This window comes from Lagenorhynchus albirostris, chromosome 11 (assembly GCF_949774975.1).
Source record: "Lagenorhynchus albirostris chromosome 11, mLagAlb1.1, whole genome shotgun sequence".
In the NCBI taxonomy this organism is placed as follows: Eukaryota; Metazoa; Chordata; class Mammalia; order Artiodactyla; family Delphinidae; genus Lagenorhynchus; species Lagenorhynchus albirostris.
Window position 1 is genome coordinate 60,923,356 of NC_083105.1, and position 23,206 is coordinate 60,946,561.

At 48.8% G+C, this 23,206-nt stretch overlaps 2 protein-coding genes across 2 annotated transcripts; both read right to left on the reverse strand.

The window, feature by feature from the left end:
* Positions 1 to 435: 435 nt before the first annotated feature.
* On the reverse strand, positions 436 to 4,376 carry KRT18 (keratin 18). The gene is made up of 7 exons (XM_060164893.1): positions 3,608 to 4,376; positions 2,740 to 2,822; positions 2,299 to 2,455; positions 1,582 to 1,746; positions 1,350 to 1,475; positions 945 to 1,168; positions 436 to 602 (listed from the first exon to the last, which is right to left on the reverse strand). The coding sequence occupies exons 1-7, from the start codon at positions 4,019 to 4,021 to the stop codon at positions 482 to 484; spliced, it is 1,290 nt and encodes a 429-aa protein (XP_060020876.1). The 5' UTR covers positions 4,022 to 4,376; the 3' UTR covers positions 436 to 481.
* A 9,067-nt stretch (positions 4,377 to 13,443) lies between these two features.
* LOC132529089 (cytochrome c oxidase subunit 6C-like) lies at positions 13,444 to 13,785 on the reverse strand. The gene has a single exon (XM_060165342.1). It carries the CDS (start codon positions 13,767 to 13,769, stop codon positions 13,542 to 13,544), a length of 228 nt encoding a protein of 75 aa, XP_060021325.1. The 5' UTR covers positions 13,770 to 13,785; the 3' UTR covers positions 13,444 to 13,541.
* Between the last annotated feature and the right edge of the window lie 9,421 nt (positions 13,786 to 23,206).

A 23,206-nucleotide genomic window follows, 5' to 3' on the forward strand; every position in this document is an offset into this window, starting at 1 on the left:
GTGGGCCGTGGGTCGTGGATGCAGGGTGACAGGGATGGGGAGGGCCAGTTGTGCTCTGGTCTCGCCTCTTCCCCTTTCCTTTGCCCTCTGTCCTTGGCTCCACTTCCTTCTCAGGCTCAGATTTCTACTAAGGAGCACCTGTCAGGTGGGGGCCTTATGATCAGTTTTCTTTAAGGTTAAGATTCACAATTCTATTGTAATTTTCCCCACTGCCATTGGCCCATCCTATCTACTGGCTCCCTTCTTTTTCTCTCAGAAGGTGTTTCCAAGAACCCAGACCCTTCTTCTGCCCACTCCCCGACCCGTATGAAACCTCTGGGCTCAGAGGCGATTTCTGCCTGGTCAGAGAGATAGGACTACGGAGTCAGGGCATTCGTACGCTCGCAGTAGGAAATGAGCCACGGAAGACACAAAGTGATATGCAGTAACGTCTCAACTTTTATTGGCCTCTTGCTCCCCAGGGCACCCTGCTTCTGCTGACTCAATGCCTCAGAACTTTGGTGTCTGAGGTCTCAGACACCACTTTGCCGTCCACGAACTTCAGGGTGGTGGTCTTCTGGATGGTTTGCATGGAGTTGCAGCTGTCCACGGCGTCAGCAAGACTGTAACAGAAGACAAAGCCCCAGTTATAAACAGCACCGCAGAGAAAAGAGAAACAAGGAAAGTGGAGAAAAGAAGGCTCCCGATCCCCGCCTGCATGTCCCAGTGCCCCTTCGCTGCTTCCTTCATAAAAGGAAAACTGAAGGCCAAATTCCACCTGTGCTCCAAGAACGACTAGGAGCAATATTTAGTCTATTCTCTTCTCGGGGCATGCGCAGAGCACCAGCGCAGTGCTCAGTGGGTACCAATGAACAGGCACATGGGGGGTTTACAAAAGCTCAGGCTTTGGGGAGAAGTGGTAGCTTGACCCCAGCTTATACAGGTAGGAGGAGAGCCCCACTCACCTGAAGTCCTCCCCATCTTCCAGGAGGCGGCGGTAGGTGTTGATCTCAGCCTCTAGCTTGACCTTGATGTTCAGCAGGGCCTCGTACTCCTGGGTCTGGCGTTGCCCCTCCGCCCGGGTCTCGGCCAGCTCCGACTCCAGGTGCAGGAGGACACCATTGAGCTGCTCCATCTGCATGGCATAGCGGGCCTCCACTTCCCTCAGGCTGTTCTCCAGGCTGGCCTTCTGCAGGGGCATAGGGAGAGGGTCGGGTGAGACAGGGTGGAGGGAGAGTCTCTGCAGCTTTCAGCCCTCTTTGAAACTTTGAGTGCCTACTGTTTGCCAGGTACTAGGGTAGTGAGTAGAAGCAGTGGGAAATACAGAGAGAAACAACTCTTTCTGAGCGAAAGGCATTGAGGGCTCTCACCAGATTTCTCATGGAGTCCAGGTCGATCTCCAGGGACTGGACAGTGCGTCTCAGCTCCGTGAGTGTCATCTCAGCAGCTCCTATCTCAGCGGTCTTCGAGGTGACCACTGTGGTGCTCTCCTCAATCTGCGGGGGGGATATGGTCCTCAGGTCCCTCCTTCTCTGTCGGCCTCCTCCCGCACCCTCGTGCCTCTTGTGCTTAGCCTGGCATCCATCCCTCTCCCTCGTGTACCTGCTGGGACCAGTACTTGTCCAGCTCCTCTCGGTTCTTCTGAGCCAGCTCGTCATACTGGGCCCGGATGTCTGCCATGATCTTGCCGAGGTCCTGAGCTTTGGGGGCATCCAACTCCACGGTCAACCCAGAGTTGGCAATCTGGTTTTGTAGACCCTTTACTTCCTAAAGGAGAAAGGGACAAAAGTGAGGAGGTGCTCAGGGTCAGAGCTCCAGGAAGCCTCTTCACCTGTGACTGCCTCTTCCAGGAAGCCTACGGGATCAGTTGGAGAACAGAACAGGGGAATCTCTTGACTTTGCTCTCTGGGTGTTGCCAGTTCTGGGCCTTCTACTCCAGATGGCTAAAATGCCAGCTGTCAACGCCATGCTTGTCACTCACAGGTGGTGGTTTCTCTCTCCTCCCTTCACCCTGTCCCTCCATCTACAAACCTGCTCCTTGTACCTTCCTCCCTCACCTCCTCCATCAGGTCTCACTTCTGCTGCTAGCTGTTTCCACTGTGGTCCTCATCTCATCCTCTCACCCATGGCCTTTTGAGCTCATCACACTCTAATTCAGGCGACCCACCGAGCGTGGCAACAGTCTGATGAAGAAGCACTCAGGCTGGTAGTTCTAAACTCCCCCGCAAGGCAGCTTGCAGGCGGCCTGCTCCGTCTAGTCCCCGGCCCAGACTCATCTTGGTCCCTTGGTTCCTGGCTTGGCCAGGGTCCCCTGCTTGCCTCCTCGTGGTTCTTCTTCATGAACAGCAGCTCCTCCTTGAGAGCCTCGATCTCAGTCTCCAGCTGCAGCCGGGTGACATTGGTGTCATCAATGACCTTGCGGAGCCCGTGGATGTCATTCTCCACAGACTGGCGCATGGCCAGCTCTGTCTCATACCTGTGGGAGCGGAGGTGATTGGAAGGGCCCTGTCTCTGATCCTGAACCTTCTCAACCCACGCCACCTACTAAGAGCAGCCCCGTGCCCACTGCAAACCAGCCACCTGATTCACAAATCAGGCAGTAATCCTCTGAGCACTGTTCCTGGCACTTGGGGGACAGTGTTCTTACACTGGGTTACGTGAAGAATAAACTGATGGAGGCTTACTCTCATCCACCCAGCTCTACCCACAGCTGAACAAGATCCCCCTAACGGACCCCAGCTTCCTAGCCCCCAGCCTTACTTGACTCTGAAGTCATCAGCAGCAAGACGGGCATTATCAATCTGCAGAACGATGCGGGCATTGTCCACAGAACTTGCAAAAATCTGGGGGGATTGTAGAGAGAGGTCGCTCCATGAATGGGAAGTCAGTGATGGGGTGGGCTGAGTGTGTGGAGGGTGTCATGTGTCTCAGCGAAAAACCCTTCCTAGTCCTTGGAATAACCAGAGGCTTTCCTTGTATACCTATCCCCTTCTACCTGTGCCCCCTCACACTGTTCCCTCCTTTCCTGGAGTCTCAAATCCCAGCGTTCCCAGTCTCCTGCTGCCCTTCCTTCTAGGCCTCTGCTGGCTGGCCAGCCCGGAAGTGAGCAGTTACTAAACCGCCCTCTCCCTGGCCCTCTCCCAGCATTTTTCCTAGTGCACCTGCTCCGCATACCCCCGCCCCACCTGTGGGCCTCCTCTTTACTCCCAGATGACTCAGCCTTATAGCCACATCTGCTTAACCCCTCCAATTGTCCCCTCTCCACCAGAAGCCAGAGTGTCTAGGCCCTCTTTATTGAGCCTTGTTTCACTTCCCTCTATGCTGTCCACTCCTCTGCGAAGCTCCCCCCTCCTCTTCCCACTCTGTCCTGGGGAAGGGCCCTCCTGTGCCCATTCACCACCCTTGGGGTCCCTGTGACCAGGGGCGATGTCTATGGAAAATTCGGGGCATTCCTAACCTTCTGCGGGTGGAGTTCGGGGCGGGGCGGGAGATGGACAAGGGGAAGGAGTGCGTGCACCCCACCGTACTACAATTCCTATCCTTGGGGGAGGGAGAGGAAGAGGGGAGTGGATAACTGGAGGGTCAAACGTGGCTGGGAGTTGGGGCTGCTCCCTCCATGCCCCCTTACCTGAACCCTCAGGTCCTCGATGGTCTTCAAGTAGTTCCCCCAGTCCCTGACCTGGGGTCCCTTCTTCTCTAGGTGTTCCCGGATTTTGCTCTCCAGTCTCCTATTATCGGCCTCCAGGCTCCTCACATTCTCCAGGTAGGAGGCCAGGCGGTCATTCAGGTCTTGCATGGTCTCCTTCTCGCCCTGGATGCCCCCTACACCCACCAGACCCCCGGCCATCCCGGCGCCCAGGTTCCCGGACCCCCAGCCGCCCCGGACGCTGGTGGAGCGGGACACGGAGATCCGGGAGCCCGAGCCCCCGGCGCCTGCATAGACGCTGGCAGCGCTGCTGACCGGTCGGACCCCGTGGCCAGGTGACTGCGCGGAGCCCAGGGACCGGTAGCTGGAGAAGGTGGACTGGGCGCTGAAGCTCATGTTTGTTCCGCGAGGAAAGAGCGAGGCCAGGACTCAGGTGCTGGGCCGTGGAGAGTGTGAGGTCCGCAACTCAAGTTATAGCTCTCAGGGAGGGGGTGGGTGGGAACCCGCCCCCCGACAGGCCCCGCCTCCGCCACCAGAGTCGCCGCGGAAGCGCGGAAGCCTGCGCCACAGGTGGACCGCGGGGACTCCGCGCCTCAGGTTCCTGACCCTCTCCAGCCTTTCCCCGCCCCCTCAGCACCGTCGTGCTAAGGTCACCCTCCAGCCCCCAGGGTGGCGGTGAGTGAGTGGGGCCGGGACAGCCGTGGGCAGCAGGTGAAGTTGGCTCTGGCAGCTGGGACTTCAGGGCAGGAAATGACGTCATGGTACCCCCCCCCAGGTAGGGGAGGTACAGGCCTGGTTGAGAATTTGGGGGATGAGTGTTGGGGTCGGGTGTGAGTCTCCGTCGTTGTCCTTAGCTGCAGCCCAAGTTCCCACCTGCAGGGGGCATCTTGGGGAATCCCGGAACCCTAGGAGTCCTGGGGAAGAAAAGTTGGGGGCTGGAGAAGAGGAAGAGAAACGCGATTCTGAGCCTCAAGTCTGCTGGTTTACACTCGACCGCCCCACACACTTGGTTCCCAATCGTGACCTCCTGCACTTGTTCCCTAGCACACACTCAGCCCCTATCCTATGCACGTGTATCGTCAATTACTCACAGAAACGCTTACTCACCAATTACCTTCACTCTGAACCTTCCCACTCCCTCCCCATCCCTCAGCCCACTGCCGCTGAGGCCTGGCCTTCCTCGAGCACTCTGTGGTTTGAACAGGAGTCCTCACCTCTACACACCTGCGAATCAGCCTTACCCACACCCTGGGTAAACAAATATTTCTGAGCACTTCCAGTTCGACAAATATTTGTTGGGCACCTACTGTGCATCAGGCCCTGTTCTAGTTGCTGGGAGAGCAGCAGTGGAAAGAGACCAATAATCCCTCATGGAGACTGCCATGTGTCCCATTTGTTATGGGGCCTGAGAGGACAGACACGCACACCTCCAAACATTCTGGCTGAGACTCAGCACTGGTGGCCAGCCCTTTCTCCCTCCTTACTAGGACTGTTCGGCAGGCCCCCTCCTTCCCCTGCCTCTCCTCCAAAGGCTCTCTGGATCCCAAGCCTGTCCCCAGGGGGCTGCCTCCTCCAGGAAGCTTATGTCAAGATATGGGTGAGAAGGATGGACGTAGGGAAGTTCCCCCTGCTCCCTTCACCCCTGAAGCTGGATGGTGACCCTCTGCTGAATGAGCTGGAGGAATCCTGAGGTACTGGGTGTTCAAGTCTGTTGCCACCAGCAGCTCATTTGTCTGGCAGGGCCTGGCATTACACACCTGTCTGTGCTCTTTGCTCTGGGGAGGAGCTATCGATTCTTATCGAGCTGCCATCTGAACTGAAGAGGTGAAGGCAGATGGGAGAGGAGGAATGGGAAGAGGAGGGGCCCCAGGAGTAGCTAGGTCAACGGACCAGACAGAGGGGAGGCACTGCTCAGATGAGGGGCTTGGCCCTGGATCATCCCAGGCCTGGCACCTTCTGGTGAGGAAAGCCCCTCAGCACCCAAAGGGAGCTGGCTAGGAGCAGGTCAGGGTGGGAGCTGGCCAGGGGAGGGTCAGGGCCTGCTGAAGGTCAAAAGGCAAATGGGATGCAAATTAGCATACAAATAAATGCCCACTAGTTTTGCATGGAGGATTTCTGGGAGCTTAGAAGTGCCTGTCAGTCAAAGGGGTTTCTCCTGCTTTCACCTTCACATTCCCCCATGAAGTTCCAGGATTGTCATGTTGTGCAGAATTGCACAATAAGGTGTAGAGGTTACAGATGTGATGTATTGCCTTTGCTGTTTTTGCTAAACTTGAAGTCAGACAATCTGGGCTTTGCCAGCTGTGTGACCTTGGGGAAGTCACTTAATTCTGCATTTCAGTTTCTTCACTGGTAAAAGGAGAAGAAAGCCTGTCCAGTCTATCTCCTTGGGTGGTAATTGATATGAATGTTAATTATTACTCATTTATTCACTGAACAAGTGCTAATTACTTACTGGGGAGTAAATCTCCAGGAGGGCAGCTGTGAGGGGGTCAGTGTAATTGTAAAGATGTCTGCATGATACAAGGACTCTTTCTAAGTCACTTAACACCCCTAGGGGACTTTGAATTCCAACAGGGATCAGGCCCAGATCTAAGGATTCTTATCTAAACTCCTTTCCAGGTCTTTCTCTGACTCCTGCCCCACTCCAACTGCTTGGGACATTTTGGGGCCTGGGGAGGGAGGCACTGTCTGGGGCTGGAGGAGGAGAGCTGCCAGCCAGGTCTTATCTCCCATAGCTGATGTTAGTGGCCACATTCCTGACCTCTTGCAGCACCGGGGCAAATACCGACCTCAGGTTTCCAGCACCAGCTGCCCTTTTCCACCACATCCAGATTCCTCTGTGATTCAGGGCCTTTTCACTCTTCTGAGAGCCTCTGGGAGAGCTGGGGAGGGGGTGTGAGGGGGGAGTTTCAGACCCCCAGGTTCCCAGCACCGGGGCTCTGGGGTGGTGGTGGGATGGGCGATGGTGAGGCCGGTCCCTGGAGTAGGAGGAACAGGAAGGGTCCCGGTGAGAGGCCGGAACAAAGACAGATGAGAAGGTGAGTGGAGTAAAGGAGCTCAGCAGAGGGGGGTCCTGAAGGAGGGGAAATGGTCCCCCACCCCCATCCTGCCCTGTGTTCCGGTGTCCTGCTGAGGGGGAGCTGGGAACCTGAGAGACAGGTTTAACTACTGAGTAAACTCCGAGATGACCCTGATAAGAGGGGGCGGGTCAGCTCTTTCCTCCCCTTCCCTACACTCTCCCTTGGAGACCTGGAACCACAGCCCTGGGAGAACTAGATAGTGGCGAGATTAAGGGATTGGGGGATCATGGGGGCCTGGAGCCCTTTAGGCTTTGCTTTATCATTTAGTCTGTAAATTTTGTACCCAACCCTGAGGAGGGGATTGTTTAGAATAGCAACTGAAGTGTGACGGTTGGGGTCTATAGACCAGACCGCAGGGGGCGGGGGAGGGCGGGGGCGGGAGTCAGATTCTCACCATCATCTCCAAGGATTGAAGGATTGAGCACGACTCCGGAAAGGGCCTTCCAAAGGTGTGAGTGTCTCGGGGGCAGTGAGAGGTCTTTTCAGTGGGAACAGTAGGGGGCAGCAAGGCGGGTGAGAGGTTGGCCTGGGAGGCTCCCCTCAGCTCCCCTCAGTGCAGGGCCCAGCGTGACAGCGGACCTCCCACAGGAGGACCCCAAGGGCTACTGAATTAGGGGCAGAGCCTCCGAGGAAGAGAACACACAGAGGGAGGAAAGGGGCGAGACCCAAGGGAAGGGAGTCTGGCTCCTGGGTGGGAATTCCTCTTGCTCAGCCCTGAGTCTGGCATGTAGCGGGAGCTCCATAAATGATTTTGATTTAAACAATTAATGAAAAGGGGGGCCGAGGAGTGTGGTTAGGTAGGCTGTGGAGGCAGGTGGGATGATGGGGGTGGCAGCTGGGTTGGGAGCGAGGCCCAGTCTGAATCCCTCAAGACTTTTGGGAATGTCCCTGCCCCATTTGGAGAACCTGGACCTGCCTGTCTAGCGTAGACTGGGGGAGGGGTTCTGGGGCCAGGCCCTTTCCCCCAGGATTGGGAAGGTCAAAGAATGCTCTGGTACTTTTATACCATTGCTTCAGCTGGGCTTGTATCCTGGGTTATTTTCCAGGGATAAAGGAAGGAAAGACCATGAAGAACACGTAGCTGCCCAGGAATCTCCAGCGATAAAGCTCAGAGAGGGTTCCAGGAAATCTGGCCCTTCCAGAGTCCCCTCAGCTCCCTGGGGTCCCCTGCAGTCTCCTCTGGCAAAGCCAGCTCTCACCCACCAGGCGTGGCCTCTCCTATTCTTATGACCCCTTCCCCTTCCCCCGTCTGACCCTGGTACTCCTGGTCCCTCCTCTGGTACAGCCCCGTTACCTCAATGCCATCCCCCAGCCCATCACCTCTTTCCAATCTGCCAAGAGGTGTGTGGCGCACAGGGATGAGTGTGGCACTTGGTGTCAAAAGACCTGGGTTCAAGGTCCCACTGCTGCCTGGGTGACCTTGGGCAGATTTACTTGCCTTGGTCTCCTCAGCTGTAGAATAAGGATAATAGTTACATCTACTCCGAGAGCTTTCATGAGAACCAAATGAGACAATCTGCCTGGAAGGGCTTTGACAGCTGAAGAAGTCAGTTCATTTCCTCTCTTGTCTGGTTTGCCGCCATCTACTCTTTGCCTTCCCAGGTCCCTTATTTTGCTCTCACTACCCTCTAGCCTTCTGCTCCCTCCTCATCACTATTTCTTTACTTTCAATTTGGGCACAGGGCAGGGGCAGCTAAAACTGAGTCTGTGGAAAAGGGGGCGAAATGCAAAAGTAGAGTGGCTGAAAACCCATCTCAAAATCATCCCATCAATGGCCACGTCTCTACCAGTCCCTCTCCTTTTGGCTTTGAACTAGGCAGATCTACGAGCAATGTCTGGGGAAACTGCCCTGTGAGCAGCTAGACAGGCAAGGCTACAGCTCGAGAGAGGCATGGGGTATGGAATGCAGCTTGTGGAGCCAAGGCTAGCCCTCAGGGCCTTGGCAAAAACTGGACAAAGTCAGCCTCCTCCTTGTCTCCTTGGCCTGTGCACTGACCGACCTGCACAGGCAGATGCGGTAGCCCTGTCTGGAGCCATCCCCCTAGAGGATCTGGGGGAAAGCCTGGTGTGGATGAGATGGCCTAAGGAAAAAGATCAGACAAAAAAAGTGGGCAGAATTTGCATAGAGGGACCCAAGGCAAGAAGAGGAGGAAGAGACAGAGGGAAAAGAGAGGAGAGAGGAGAGGAGGTCCAGACTCCTGCCAGCTCCCAAAAGAGACCAGGAGAGAGGGCTGTCATGAAAGCCAAGGAGAAGAAGTTTCAAGGAGGGGCAGATGCGCACAGAGATCAAGGAGGCTGTGGAGAAGCAGAGCACTTCCAGTAAAGTGATGGAGACCAAAGCCAGATGCTGAAAGGGCAAGGAGTCAGTGGTTAGTGCTAAGTGGAAGCAGAACGTAAACTTTTCTTTTACGAAGTTTGGGGGAATGCCCTTGCAGTCCAGTGGTTAGGACTCTGCGCCCTCACGGCTGAGGGTTCGGGTTCAGTCCTTGCTAAGATCCCACAAGCCGTGTGTTGTGGCCAAAAAAAAAAAAAAAAAGAAGTTTAGGGAATTTCCTGGTGGTCCAGTGGTTAGGACTCCATGCTTCCACTGCTGGGAGCATGGGTTCGATCCCCGGTCGGGGAACTAACATCCTGAAAGCCGCATGGCATGGCAAAGAAAAAAAATTAAAAATTAAAAAAAAAGGTTTGTCAGGGAAGGAAAGGAGAAAATGGGGTGATACCCTGTTGTAGGGAGCAAGGTTGATGGAAGGTGTCCTCAGCATGATACTGTTTAGCCAGGCTGGTCAGTGATTAAACAAGCAATGACCACGGAGTGAGGTTGGTGCTGGGCCAGGGCAAGTCCAGGGCCCAATGGAAGCCCATAGCAGCAACTGCTAACCCAGCCTAAGAGCCTAGGGGAAGTGACATTTCAGCGGAAACCTGAAGAGTGCTAGTACTAGTAGGTGGCAGACCTGGGATTTGTCATACGTAACCTCTACATGCTTCTGCCTCTCTACCAATGGCAAGAGCAGGACAGAGGCAGAAGGAGCCTGCGGCACGCGTGATGAGGTAACATGGTCTACCCGTGGTGCATGAGGCTACGTGAATGGTTCTGAGGTCCCAGTGAAGGTCACACAGCATGGCTCCATGATGAGACCAACCACATGAGAATCTGTATCCTGGGGGAATCTCTTGCTGAGAGATGAGCGGGAGGGAGTGGTGGAAACTCGGAGGCAAAGGAATCTAGATTTACAACATTGTTGAAATAGACTCTTGGGGTGGGTTGAGTGGGAAAGCAAAGACAACCAGAAGAACTCAGAGGAAAAGGAGTCCAGGGCTTGGGAGCTGACATGATGGATGGCAGTCTAGAAAACAAGGGAGCACGAGATGTGGCATGTCAGAGGGGATTGTCGGAGTTTGGGGTCAGAGCAGATGATATCATTTAAGGGTGGCTGAAATCATGGAGTTAAGGATCTTAAGGAAAAGAAAGGATAGGAAAAGAGCATAGATCTTGGAGTCAGGCAGATCTGAGTCTGTGTTCTAGCTCTGTTGTTTGCCTGCTGAGTGACCTCGTTCAAGTCGGGTGCCCAAGTTAGTAAGCTTCTCTGAGCTACAGTTTCCTCATCTGTTGTTGCAGGAATTAAATGTGCATGATAGGGCCTGGAGCATAGCAGTGCTCCCCTGCCTTCTTCTGCTGCAATAATCATCAGCATGGAGGTTCAAGTCTCTCAGTTTAGTTCAGTTCTACAGTGAGGTGGGGATACAGAGATAAATAAAAATAAACAATAATAATCAAGGAGATGATTATTAGAGGGGACAGATAACCAGACCAAAAAAATACAGTGTGATAGGTGCTATGAAAAGTTCTAAGGTAGTATCAGAGGAGGGAATAATTCATCCATTCATTAACAATTTGTAAGGGAGCTGTTATGTACCAGCCATGTTCTAGGCTCTGGGGATACAGCAAAGAAAAGCCAGATAAGGTTGTTCTTGCGGAGCTCACATTTTAGGTGGAAGGGTTGGGATCGTGGAGAACCTCAAGAAGGAGGGAATGCTCTGGCAGAGCTTCAAGAAAATGAACAAGAACTTGTTAGAGAGACAAGGGGGTCAAGGAGAAGTCTTTACAGATAGAACGGTATTGTGATCTGTTACAGTATCCAACAGAGTCCCCTCCTCTGAGTTTCAGATATGTATCTCCTGCCCATCACTGGATATTGTCCCCAGTTGGAGTTTTCAAAGAAATCTTTTTTATTTAAAATTTTCTTTTGGCTGTGCCGTGCAGCTTGTGGGATCTTAGTTCCCAGACCAGGGGTTGAACCTGTATCCTTGGTGGTGAAAGAGTGATCTCCTAACCACTGGACTGCTGGGGAATTCCCAAAGAAGTCAAGCTTATTAGATGTAAGGCTGGATCTTCCTGCAGCTTTTTTTTTTTCTTTAAAAAAATTCAGATTTATTGAGGTACAATTTGCATAGAGAAATGTTCACTCTTTTCAGGGATACGGTTCAGTGGGTTTGGACAGATGGATACAGTTGTAGACCTGCCACCATAAACCAAGATAGAAAACATTTAATCACCTCAGAAAGTCCTATTGCATTCCTTCATAGTCAGTCTCCCTCACCCACCCCCAGCTCTGGCAGCCATCAATCTGCCCCAATGATTTTTCCTTTTTCAGAATGCCACGTAGATTGAATCATAGACTACGTTACCTTTTGTCTCTGACTTCTTTCACTTAGCATAATGCTTTTGTGTTTCACCCATGTTATTGCATGTATCAGCACTTCGTTCCTCTTTATTGCTGTATAGTATTCTACTGTATGGCAGTATCACAATTAGTTTATTCATTCACCAGTACGTGGGTATTTGAGTTGTTTCCAGTTTTTAGTAATTATGAATAAAGATGTTATAAATATTTGTGCACAGTTCTTTGTGTGGATATAAGTTTTCATTTTTCTTGGATAAAATAGCTAGGAATGGGATGGTGTGTTGTATGATAAATATATGTTTAACTTTATAAGAAACTGCTAAACTGTTTTTCAGTTGAAGTTTAGTTAATTTATAATATTGTGTTCAAACTATTTTCTAAAGTAACTGTACCATTTTGCATTCCCACCAATAATGTATGAGGGTTCCAATTGCTCTTCACCCTCACCAGCACTTTCTATTGTTTTTCTTTTTTTAAATTATAGCTTTACTGGTGGGTGCATAGTAATATCTCATTGTCGTTTTAATTTGTATTTTCGTAATGACTAATGATGTTGAGCATCTTTTTTTATGTGCTTTTGTTGCCATCTGTATCTCTTCTTTGATGAAGTGTCAGTGCAAATCTTTTGCCCATTAAAAAATATTGGGTTGTCCATAAAAAAACAAAAAGACAACCTATGGAATGGGAGAAAACATTTGCAAATGATAAGACAGAAAAGGGCTTAATCTCCAAAATATACAAACAGCTCATACAACTCAAGAAAAAAACAAATAACCCAATCAAAAAATGGACAGAAGACCTTAATAGACATTTCTCCAAAGAAGACATACAGATAGCCAGGAGACACATGAAAAGATGCTCAACATCACTAATTATTAGAGAAATGCGACTCAAAACTACAATGACGTACCATCTCACACTGGTCAGAATGGCCATCATTAAAAAAGTCTACAAATAACAAATGCTGGAGAGGGTGTGGAGAAAAGGGAGCCCTCCTGCACTGTTGGTGGGAGAGTAAGTTGGTGCAGCCACAACGGAAAACAGTGTGGAGGTTCCTCAGAAAACTAAAAATAGAACTACCATATGATCCAGGAATCCCACTCCTGGGCATATAACCAGACAAAACTATAATTCAAAAAGACATGTACCCCTATGTTCATAGCAGCACTATTCACAATAGCCAAAACATGGAAACAACCTAAACGTCCATCAACAGATGAATGGATAAAGATGTGGTACATATGCACAATGGAATACTACTCAGCCATAAAAAAGAACGAAATAGTTACCATTTGCAGCAACATGGATGAAACTAGAGATTATCATACTGAGTGAAGTAAGTCAGAAATAGAAAGACAAATACTGTATGATATCACTTATATGTGGAATCTAAAATATGGCAAAATGAACCTATTTACAAAACAGAAACAGGCTCACAGACATAGAGAACAGACTTGTGGTTGCCAAGGGGGTAGGGGGCTGGGGGAGGGAAGGACTGGGAGTGTCGGATTAGCAGATATAAACTATTACATATAGGATGGATAAACAAGGTTCTACCGTATAGCACAGGGAACTATTTTCAATCTCCTGTGATAAACCATAATGGAAAAGAATATATAAAAAAAGCATGTCTCTATGTGTATAACTGAGTCACTTTGCTGTATAGCAGAGACTGGCACAACATTGTAAATATACTATACTTCAATAAAAAACAAATTAAAAAATATTGGGTTGTCTTTTTTATTATTTATTTATGAGAGTTTTAAAAAATATATCTAGATTTAAGTTTTTCATCATATATGTGATTTACAACTATTTTCTTCCAGTCTGTAGTTGTCTTTCCATTTTCTTAATGGTGTCTCTTGCGGAGAAGCTATTGGTTTTGAAGAAGTCCATTTTATCAAGTTTTTAGTTTAAGGATCATGCCCTGGTGCTGTATTTGAGAAATCTTTGCTTATGTGAAAGTCACAAAGATTTTTTTCTGTTTTCTTCTAGAAGATTTATGGTTTTAGATTTTTTTTGTTGTTTGTTAATCGTTTATTTATCATGAGAAACTATTCCTTAGCCCAGATATTAGTAGTTCATAGTTCAGGAACACAGGTGACAAACTTCCATGGAACTCAACCCAAAGAAATTCTTTATATTCCAAAATCACTCTGCACTCTGAAAGATACCAGCCTTCCTCATCTCCTCAAAATCTTTTATGGAATCATCAGTTTTGTAGAAATCTGCATATGCCTTCTTTCTTGGTTCAGTCATAGCAAACTTATAGAAAGCTGCAACTCCCAAGGGGACAAAGAATGCTCCAACAATATGAAATCGTAGACGCTTGGCCAGAAGGCCACGCATCTGAGGTTTTGTCAAAGAACTGGAAGCCATGGTAGTTTTTCTCCTTGACAGCGGACTATTTCAAGGTCACGCAATCAAGAACACTCCAGCAGGTCCCACAGGGCCCACTTTGTGACCCGGACCTGAAGGCCGCGGCGCGCGGGCCAGCCTCCCAACTTTCGGCGAGCGCGGCCCGGGCAGGGGCCTATGGTTCTAGATTTTACATTTTGGCCTAAGATTCATTTGAGTTAATGTGTTTGGCAAATATTTTCTCCCAATCTGTGGCTTACTTTTGTATTTTCTTTCTTTTTTTTAATAAATTTATTTTTTGGCTGCGTTGGGTTTTCGTTGCTGGGTGAGGGCTTTCTCTAGTTGTGGCGAGTGGGGGCTACTCTTCGTTGTGGTAGGTGGGCTTCTCATTGCGGTGGCTGCTCTTGTTGCGGAGCATGGGCTCTAGGCGCAGGCTCAGTAGTTGTGGCGCACGGGCTTAGGTGCTCCATGGCTTGTGGGATCTTCGCGGACCAGGGCTTGAACCTGTGTCCCCTGCATTGGCAGGTGGATTCTTAACCACTGTGCCACCAAGGAAGTCCCTACTTTTGTATTTTCTTAACAGTGTCATTAGAATAGATGACATTTTTAATTTTGGTAAAATTCCATTGTCAAATTTTTCTTTAATGGTTTATTTTTGTGTGTGTGTGTTCTAAGAAATCTTTACCTAACCTAAGATCACTAAGGTTTTTTTCTTATGTTTTCTTCTAGAAGTTGTATATTTTTAGGTTTTTTGTTTTGAGTTGATTCTTGTCTATGACATGAAGTATGGGTTGAGGTTAATTTCTTTTTTTGCATGCGGATGTCCAATTGTTCCAGCACTATTTGTCGAAAAGACTATGTTTTCTGCAATGATTTACCTTGGTACCATCGTGTGAGTCTATTTCTGAGCTCTTACGTTCCACTGATGTATATATCTATCCTTATGTTAATACCCCACTGTCTTGATTACTATAGCTTTATGGTAAGTCTTGAAACCAGGTAGTGTGAGTTCTTCAACTTTCTTCTTTTTCAAAATTGTTTTGGCTAGTCTAGGCCCTTTGTTTTTTTATATAAATTTTTAGAATCAGTTTGTCAATCTCTAAATAAAAGCTTACTGGAATTTTGATTGGGACTGCATTAAATGCATGAACTTTGTATATCTCACCATTCTAGATCTTCTTTAATTTCTTTCATTAACGTTTTGTGGTTTTCAGCACACACATCTTGCACTTGTTTTGTTTGATTGGAAGGTATTTTATGTTTTAAGTCTGATTGTTAATGATATTGTGTTTTCAATTTCAATATCCAATTGTTCATTACTAGTATATAGAAATATGATTGATTTTGTATATTGATCATTTAGCCTGCAACTTTGCTAAACTCTCTTACACCAGTAGCTTTTTTGTAGATTGAAACCTTTTACATAGAATATCATTTCATTTGTGAATAAAGGCAGCTTTATTTCTTCTTTTCCAATCTGTATGCCTTACTTTCTTTTTCTTGACTTAACTGCACTAGCTAACACCTCCATTACAATGTTAAATAGAAGTGGTGAGACAGCAAATACCTTTGCTTTAGTCCTGATCTTGTGGGGAGAACATTCATTCTTTCACTATTAAAAATTATGTTAGCCCTAAGTTTTTTGTAAATGTTCTTCATCAGGTCAAAGAAATTCCCTTCTATTCATAGTTTGCTGAGAGTTTTTCTTTCTTTTTTTTTAGATTTTTTTAATGTGGACCATTTTTAAAGTCTTTATTGAGTTTGCTGCAATATTGTTTCTGTTTTATGTTTTGGTTTTTTTGGCCCCGAGGCATGTGGGATCTTAGCTCCCCAACCAGGGATTGAACCCACACCCCCTGCACCGGAAGGTGAAGTCTTAACCACTGGACCACCAGGAAAGTCCCAAGAGAGTTCTTAATCATAAATGGATGTTGAACTTTGTTAAATGTTTTTTCTGCATCAATTGAGATGGACATATGATTTTTCTTATTTAGTCTATGAATAAAATGAATTACATTAATTGATTTTAAATATTCAACCAATCTGCCATACGAGGGAGAAATCCTATTTGATTATGATCTATTGTTCTTCTTATCTGTTGTTGGATTTGATTTGTTGATATTTTGGTAAGGGTTTTGAATTAATGTTCATGGAGGATATTGATCTATATTTTTCTTGTATTGCGTGTTTTTTTTTTTTTTTTTTTTTGCGGTACGCAGGCCTCTCACTGCTGTGGCCTCTCCCGTTGCGGAGCACAGGCTCTGGACGCGCAGGCTCAGCGGCCATGGCTCACGGGCCCAGCCGCTCCGCCGCATGTGGGATCTTCCCGGACCGGGGCACGAACCCGTGTCCCCTGCATCGGCAGGCGGACTCTCAACCACTGCGCCACCAGGGAAGCCCTTTACTGATTTTCTATTTGTCTTATTAATTATTGAGAAAGGAATATTGATGCCTCCAAGCATAATTTTGGATTAATCTACTTCTCCTTTCAGTTCTTTTAATTTCTATTTTATGTTTTTTTCAAATTAATTAATTAATTAATTTGGCTGCGCCGTGATTTAGCCGTGGCACGCGGGATTTTTGTTGCTGAGTGTGAGCTCTTAGATGCGGCATGTGAGCTCTTAGTTGTGGCATGCGGGCTCTTAGTTGCAGCATGTGGGATCTAGTTCCCTGACTAGAGATCGAACCCAGGCACCCTGCACTGGGAGCTTGGAGTCTTAGCCACTGGACAACCAGGGAAGTCCCTCTATTTTATGTTTTTAAAAACTCTGTTGTTGGGTGCATACACATTTAGGATTCTTATAGCTTCCTGATGAATTGGCCCCTTTGTCATTCTGCAATGTCCCTCCATATCCCAGATATATTCTTTGTTTTGAAGTCCATTTTGTCTGATATTCATGTGACCTTCTTCTAATTTCCCCCTTCTCATGGAATGGCATCACCATCCAAAGAGGTGTCTAGGGCAAAAACTGGGTTGTCATCCTTGACGCTTCCCACCCTCCACCACCATATCAGCCCATTATCAAATCTTGTCCATTTTACCTCCTAAATGACTCTTGAATCTTTCAGCTCCTCTCTAGCTCTATAATCATCACCCTAGTCTAAGTTATCGTTATATTATCTCTTGCTTAGCCTACTCTCTTAGTTTACTGATGTCCTTGAATCCACTTTGGTCTAATGTGCTCTCCACATGGCAAGCAGGCACGATTAAAAAAAAAACACACACAAATGAAGTCACCTCTCTAAAGCTAATTAGATCTAACTAGGTCCAATTATTCTTAGGGTAAGGACCCCAAGTCTTAAAGTGGCTGATGAAGCCCTGCATGGTCTGGCCCTCTCAACCTCTGCAGTCTCCCTCTGTACCTTTTCTCCCTCTTAATATGGCTACACTGACCTTCTTTCTGTTTGTGGAACATGTTGTACTCCTGCTTACCCAGGGCCTTTGCACATGCAATTCTCTATAACTAGATCACTCTCTTCTCCTTTTTCAGCCTTTTCTATTAATTTACTCATCTCTCATATCTCAGTTCAAGTATTGCTTCCTGAGCGAAGTTTCCCTAACTCCTTCAAATTTAGGTCAGGTTGCTCTACAATATACTCTCTTAGGATTGTGTTCCTCTCGTTAAAATAATGTATAGCAGTTTATATTTACATTTTCATGAGTGTGATTATTAGGTTACTATCATTCTCTCCAACTAGATTATAAGCTCCAGGGGCCATGTCTATTTTGCTCACCCTTGTGTCCTTAGTGCCTGCACTTATTAGGTGCTCAATAAATACTTGTCGAATATGTAAAGAGTCAATGGGTAGCAGAGAAAAGGAAGAGGCAGAAGATGAAATGGGAAAGGTTGCTGAGGGCTGGGTCAAGGAGGACCTTGCAGGCCTTGTAGAGTTTTTCCTTCCTTGCTTCTCAATTCTATTTTGCACCAGATACATCAGGAAATGTGCTATGATCACATGTGCCAAGGTACCACCCACGTCTGCAGGGGGTTGGGTTCTGAGCCTCTATTTATAACAAGTTCCCTAGGGATGCACCAGTGGCTGTGGGCTACTGGGATGACATTGAAGCTTGAAGTAGGGAAGTGTCATTGTCAGAATTGCATTTTGGCAAGACCATTCTAGCTGTATGTCTTGGAAAGACAGGAAGGGACAAGACTGGAGATTACTGCCATCATCTAGGCAAGTGACATGAATGCCTGGACTAGGGGGAATCAGTGGAAAAACAGGGAAGAAAATAGACTCAAGGGAAATTTAGAAGTTAGAAGTTAGGTCTTGGTGTCTAATTGGATACAAGGGGAAAGAACAAGGAAGAATAGCAACCACAATAATTAACAATTACTGAGTACCTATGATGTGCCAGGCATGAGCCTATGTGCTTTACACATATCACATTATTTAGGCTCATAACAACCATGTGAGGCAGGTTATAGTACCATCCCCGGGGCTTCAGGTGACTCCTAGCTTTCTCGCTTTGGAGGCAGTGAGGCTGTCCACCAGGTAATGATTATGAGAGGAAGGAAGGCCAGGAGGGTGGTGTTAGACAATGACTTCTGTTTGGAACCTACTGACTTTGCGACTTGGGTGAGACATCCAGGTGGCAATTGGAAATATGGGTCTGAAACTCCCCTGAGAGTTGGGAGATGTGGGTCCAAGAGCCATCATCCCTGGGAGTGGATGGGATTGTTCAGAAGAGGTTAAGGCACCCGTCCCAGGGCTACTAACTTTCAAGGCCGAGGTTCTTAATCTGGCCTCTGTGATGGTTTCCTGAGTACATGAATCCCTTGAGGCATATGAGAGATGCTGGCAATCTGTGATGGTGCCTTAGAGTCTCAAAAGTGTGCATGGTCCACCAAAAAGATTAAGGGCTATGGATACAAGTGGTGGGTAGATGAAGAGGATTCAGGAGTGAATCAGTAGTGTCCAGTCCAATATTGCAGGGAGGTCAGATAAGAGAAAGCTTGAAAAGGTCGACCAAATTTGGCTCTTAGTTGATCACGGGTGGTTTTAAATTTCCATGGCTGGTGGCTGGGGTGGGCGTAGGTAGGATGAGGTGAAAATTGAGAACAAACATGACCTCTTTATTGGGAAGAGGAGAGAGGGGGGTCAAGGGTCAAGGGTAATTTCCCTCCCTCCTTCCCTCTCTCCCTCCCTCCCTTCTTTCCTTCCTTTCTTCCTTGCTTTTTTAAAGTAGAAAAGCCCTTGAGCAGGGATACAGGTAGAGGGGAAAAGTCCCTCCAGGGATGGGGCTGGGGGGAGCAGGACCAGAGAGAGATGGTCCTTGATGCAGCGAGGTTCTGAGGGGATAGAGTTCAGAGTGCAGGTGGCGGGCCTGGCTCTGAGCACAGTGAGGGACACCTCCATCTCCAAGAGGGAGGAAAGGGTGGGGATGGATACAGACAACGGATGAGGGGGGCATTGTTAAGGATGGTGGTGGCAGCCATGAGGGCCCCTTTGGGTACCAAGAGTTTACGATTCTGGTGACTAGCAGAGGGGAAAGAGTGATGGTGCATCTGGTCTCACACTAGCTGAGGAGACACTGTCTTTTCCTTAGCCTGGACACCCTCCTCCTTATGTTTGGCCTTGTCCTCCTCCAGGAAGCCTTCCTTGACTGATAACTCCATTCTGCCCCTTCCCAGCAGCTGCCTCAGCTCCCTGTTCCCTCTTTGTCTCAGCACAGAGGCCAAGAGCTCCCCTTGGTTCAGTGTCTGCCTGTCTGTCTGTCTCTGGTCTCCAGAGAGAAGGCTCAAGGAAGGAGGTGAGGAGGGGATGGGAGCATTTGTGTATCTGTAAAATGGGTGGCTACTTCCTCAGGACGTTCCCTCCCCAGCTCTCAAGACAGGCTGTGCCCACAAGGGGGTGTTCAGCCAGAGAAGGCCTGCTTCACATGATCTGGGCAAACAGCCCAATTGGCAGGCTGTCAGCAGGGCCCTCACCTTTGCTCCCTGCTCAGATGGCCCTGGCCTCCGTTGCCATGGTTGCCCCTTAGTTTGGGGTAAACAGAGCTCTCCCTCTCCCTATCCAGACACCTAAGTGTCTCTCTGGGGAGGGGTTGGAATTTCCAGCGTCCAGGTATCCCTCACCCTGCTTCCCAGAAGGCACAAGGATGGTGAGCCACAGCATTTAGGCCCCTTTCCACCCAGTCACTGCTCTCTGGCTGGCCCTGAGGCTCCCTTCTGCTCCACCTGTGTCCTGTGAGAATTGGGGAGGGATAGGGAGAGGGCTGGAACTCACTGTCAAGCTGGGTGGTGGGTATAGGGAAGAGCCTTCCTGTCTTCCTTTGGGCTGTTTCTCCTGGGGCCTAGATCCAATCCCTGGAATGAGTGAGAACGATTACAGCTTCTTTCCTCGTTTCTCCTGGATCCTTAGGGCCTAGGGTGAGAGAGAGGAGAAGATAGAAAAAACAAATGTGAAGGAGAAGAATACGGATCAGAGTGGAGAAGATGATTCATCTGGATAGAAGTGAATCTTAGAACCATCCTTCATTCATTCATTCATTCATTCTGTGAATCAAACAAATTCCCGTGCTGGGTACTGAGGGAAACAGAAACATGTAAGACACAAGCCTGCTTTTGAGGAGGTGCCTTGGTGCTGGTGTGAGGGCCCTGGATTTGGAAACTGGGGGCCCTGGTATGAGCCCTAACTACCACCTGATGGACAAGTCACTTCTCTAAGCCTTGGGTTCCTCATCTGTAAATCAGGATAATGATACTTAACTCCCAAGGTTATTGTGCGGATAAATTAGATGAACATGGACCACTGCCTCAGTTGCCGGTGTTCAACAGCAGTTGGATGCCTGTGGCTCAAGTTTGCAGTCAGGGAGGAGCGCTCAGACAAATATGACCCAGCCCAGGGTGTAACGAGGCCAGTTCTTGGGGTCTCTGTGGGAGAGGCCACTTCCCACAGCGGTGACGGCGGCAGGGAGGTGCTGCTGGGTGGTTTTCGTTCAGTAAATGTTTGCAGAGTGCACACGGTGCGCTGCAAGGGTAACTGTAGGCAGGATGGGCAGAACCCCGGGGCTGGGGCAGGGAGGCAGCTAGTGCCAGGCAGGAAAGCTCAGCTCCATCATCGTGAGGAGCTTGACCTTTACTCTGGAGGCAAAGGGAAGTGCTCAGCTGGGGAGTGACAGGATCCAAGGGGTGTTCATAGACGATCAGTCTGCCTGGGCCCTGGGAGAAAACACCTTGGGGCAAAGTAAAGCGAGTCCATCGTGGAGGTAGAGGGGGGCGCTGGGCCAGAGGGAGACAGCGTACATGTCTAGGAGCCTCAGGCGGGCAGTGAGGTCACCTCCCCTGCAACTCTGCAGGGAGGGGGGCATTCACAGCAGCACGTCTCTTTCTCTGGGGGCCCTTCTCACTTGCCTGCGAGGAGGAGGGAGGGAACATCGCAGGGAGGTGGAGAATTTCTCGGGAACACTGCCCCCTTCCGCCTCCTCCCTCCACGGGACCCAGGGCCTGGCTCAGAGGTGGGAGGGGGAGAGGGGGACAGGATCGGGGTCCCATCTGGGTCCCTTCTGGGTCCTGCTCCTGTCCTCTAAGAGAGAGGGTGAGTCAACTGCGGTTTTTAAAGCTGGAGAAGTAGTTCATGGTGGCAGAGAGATCGAAACCCCACAGGCCACAAGAACTTCACTGTCTTGAACCCCAGAGAGCTACCTGGAATACAGTGCTGTCCAGCCCCGGGACATAACTTTCTTGGGAGGGAAATTTCTGGCCGGGGGGAGCTAGTTGATAGGAATCGAGGCCCTCAGCCTTTGGTGGTACCAGTGATCCTGGCCCCCCTTAGCTCCCACCTCATTTCCGGATGGGCCACCCACGCTGGGGTGACTCAGGTATGCGGCTCAGGCCTGAAATCCTCCCAAGCCCCTGGGCTGACTCAGCCTGAGCTCCCGGGAATGGTGAGATCGTTCCCCCAGCTCTCCCGAGGTGGGCAGATAAGGCTTATGGCTCATTATCTGTGAGATGGTGGGCTGTGCAGACATACCTGCAACTGCATTCCTCCTGGGCCTGACCCTGCCTTACACAGTCTTTTCCAGGAATTTCAAGCGTCTGAGCACCATTTATTTTCAGAAACCTGCTTCTCAGCACCTCCTCCCCCGAGGGGGTCTCCTCCCACCCAGGCCTCGCCTTGCTCTTGTCCCCCTGAGGCCTGCCGCTCCCACTCTCCTCTGGGCCTTGGCTTCTGGGCCGGCCTGCCCCACTCGATGTCCGAGTGAAAAGAGATCCAGCACAGCTCCTTTTGCAAGGAAGCATATCCCCTTCCCTTTTCCCTCATTTCTACTACTACTCCTTGCCTTACCGGTCCTTCCTTCAGTCTAGCCTTTTCTCCCTTTCAATTCTTAAATTAAACTTCCACTTAATTTAATACTTATTTTCATTTTATATCCAGGTCACATTTTCTACATTAAAATATAACCATATAATAACTATAAATGGAGTATAACGTTTTAAAATCGTGACCCACTATATTGTACACCTGTAACATATGATATTGTACAGCAACTATACTTCAATTAAAAAAGACTGTGGATATTGACAGAAATTTTGGATTTGGGGAAAAATATATATATATTCATGCTGACTTCCCCCACCCCCTACACCCTCAGAGAAAAAAGTGAACTTTACACACCTTGAAAGATGGGATGCACAGAGAAAGATGGAATTGCACCCAAGTAACAAAGAACACAAAGAGACCCAATAGTAGACATGTCAGAAGCTCATAGGTGACAGCTCAGGGCTTGAGGGCTTGCAGCAGGAAGGAGGAGGCATGAAAAGGCTAAAGTTTTGAAATGCTATCACTGGTGCCACACTGAAAGGGAGAAAAGGCTAGACAGAAGGGAGGACTGGCTAATCCAAGGAACAGAATAATAGGAGTAGAGATGAGTGAAGAGGGAAGGGGGACTGCTCCTTTGAAAGGAAAGCATTCCTTAAAGGAGCTGATGCTGTTTTGTTCATGGGTTGGTATCCAGTGAGGCAGACTCTGGAGAGCAGGTGAGGGTGGACTTATCATAGGAGCCCTTTAATGGAGGAGAGGGAGGTAAAAGACAGGGGGAAGGGTGAATTCTTGGAGAAGAGTTTATCGTTTTCACCCATCACAGCAATAGTCCTATATGGGGACTGCACAGGGGCAAAGAAAATCTCTTGCAAATATTATCATCATATAATTGATTTTATAGAGGAGAGAACAAAAGCTGTTCAAATCAAATCAGTGTGATTTCAAGCTTAATGCTTTCCCCAAGACATTGCAATCACTTTGGGAAGTTCAAAGTTCTAAAAACGGAATGAATTTAAATGTCATTAATAATAAAATGTGATTTCAAGGAATTTTAGAAATAAATGGGACTGTTCCTTCACTGTACAGATGAGACAGCTGTAGCTCTGAGAGGGGAAGTGACCTGTCCAAGGTCACACAGCAATTTAGAGACTGAGTTGAGAGGAGAGCACAGGTTATTTGATTCCCCAGTT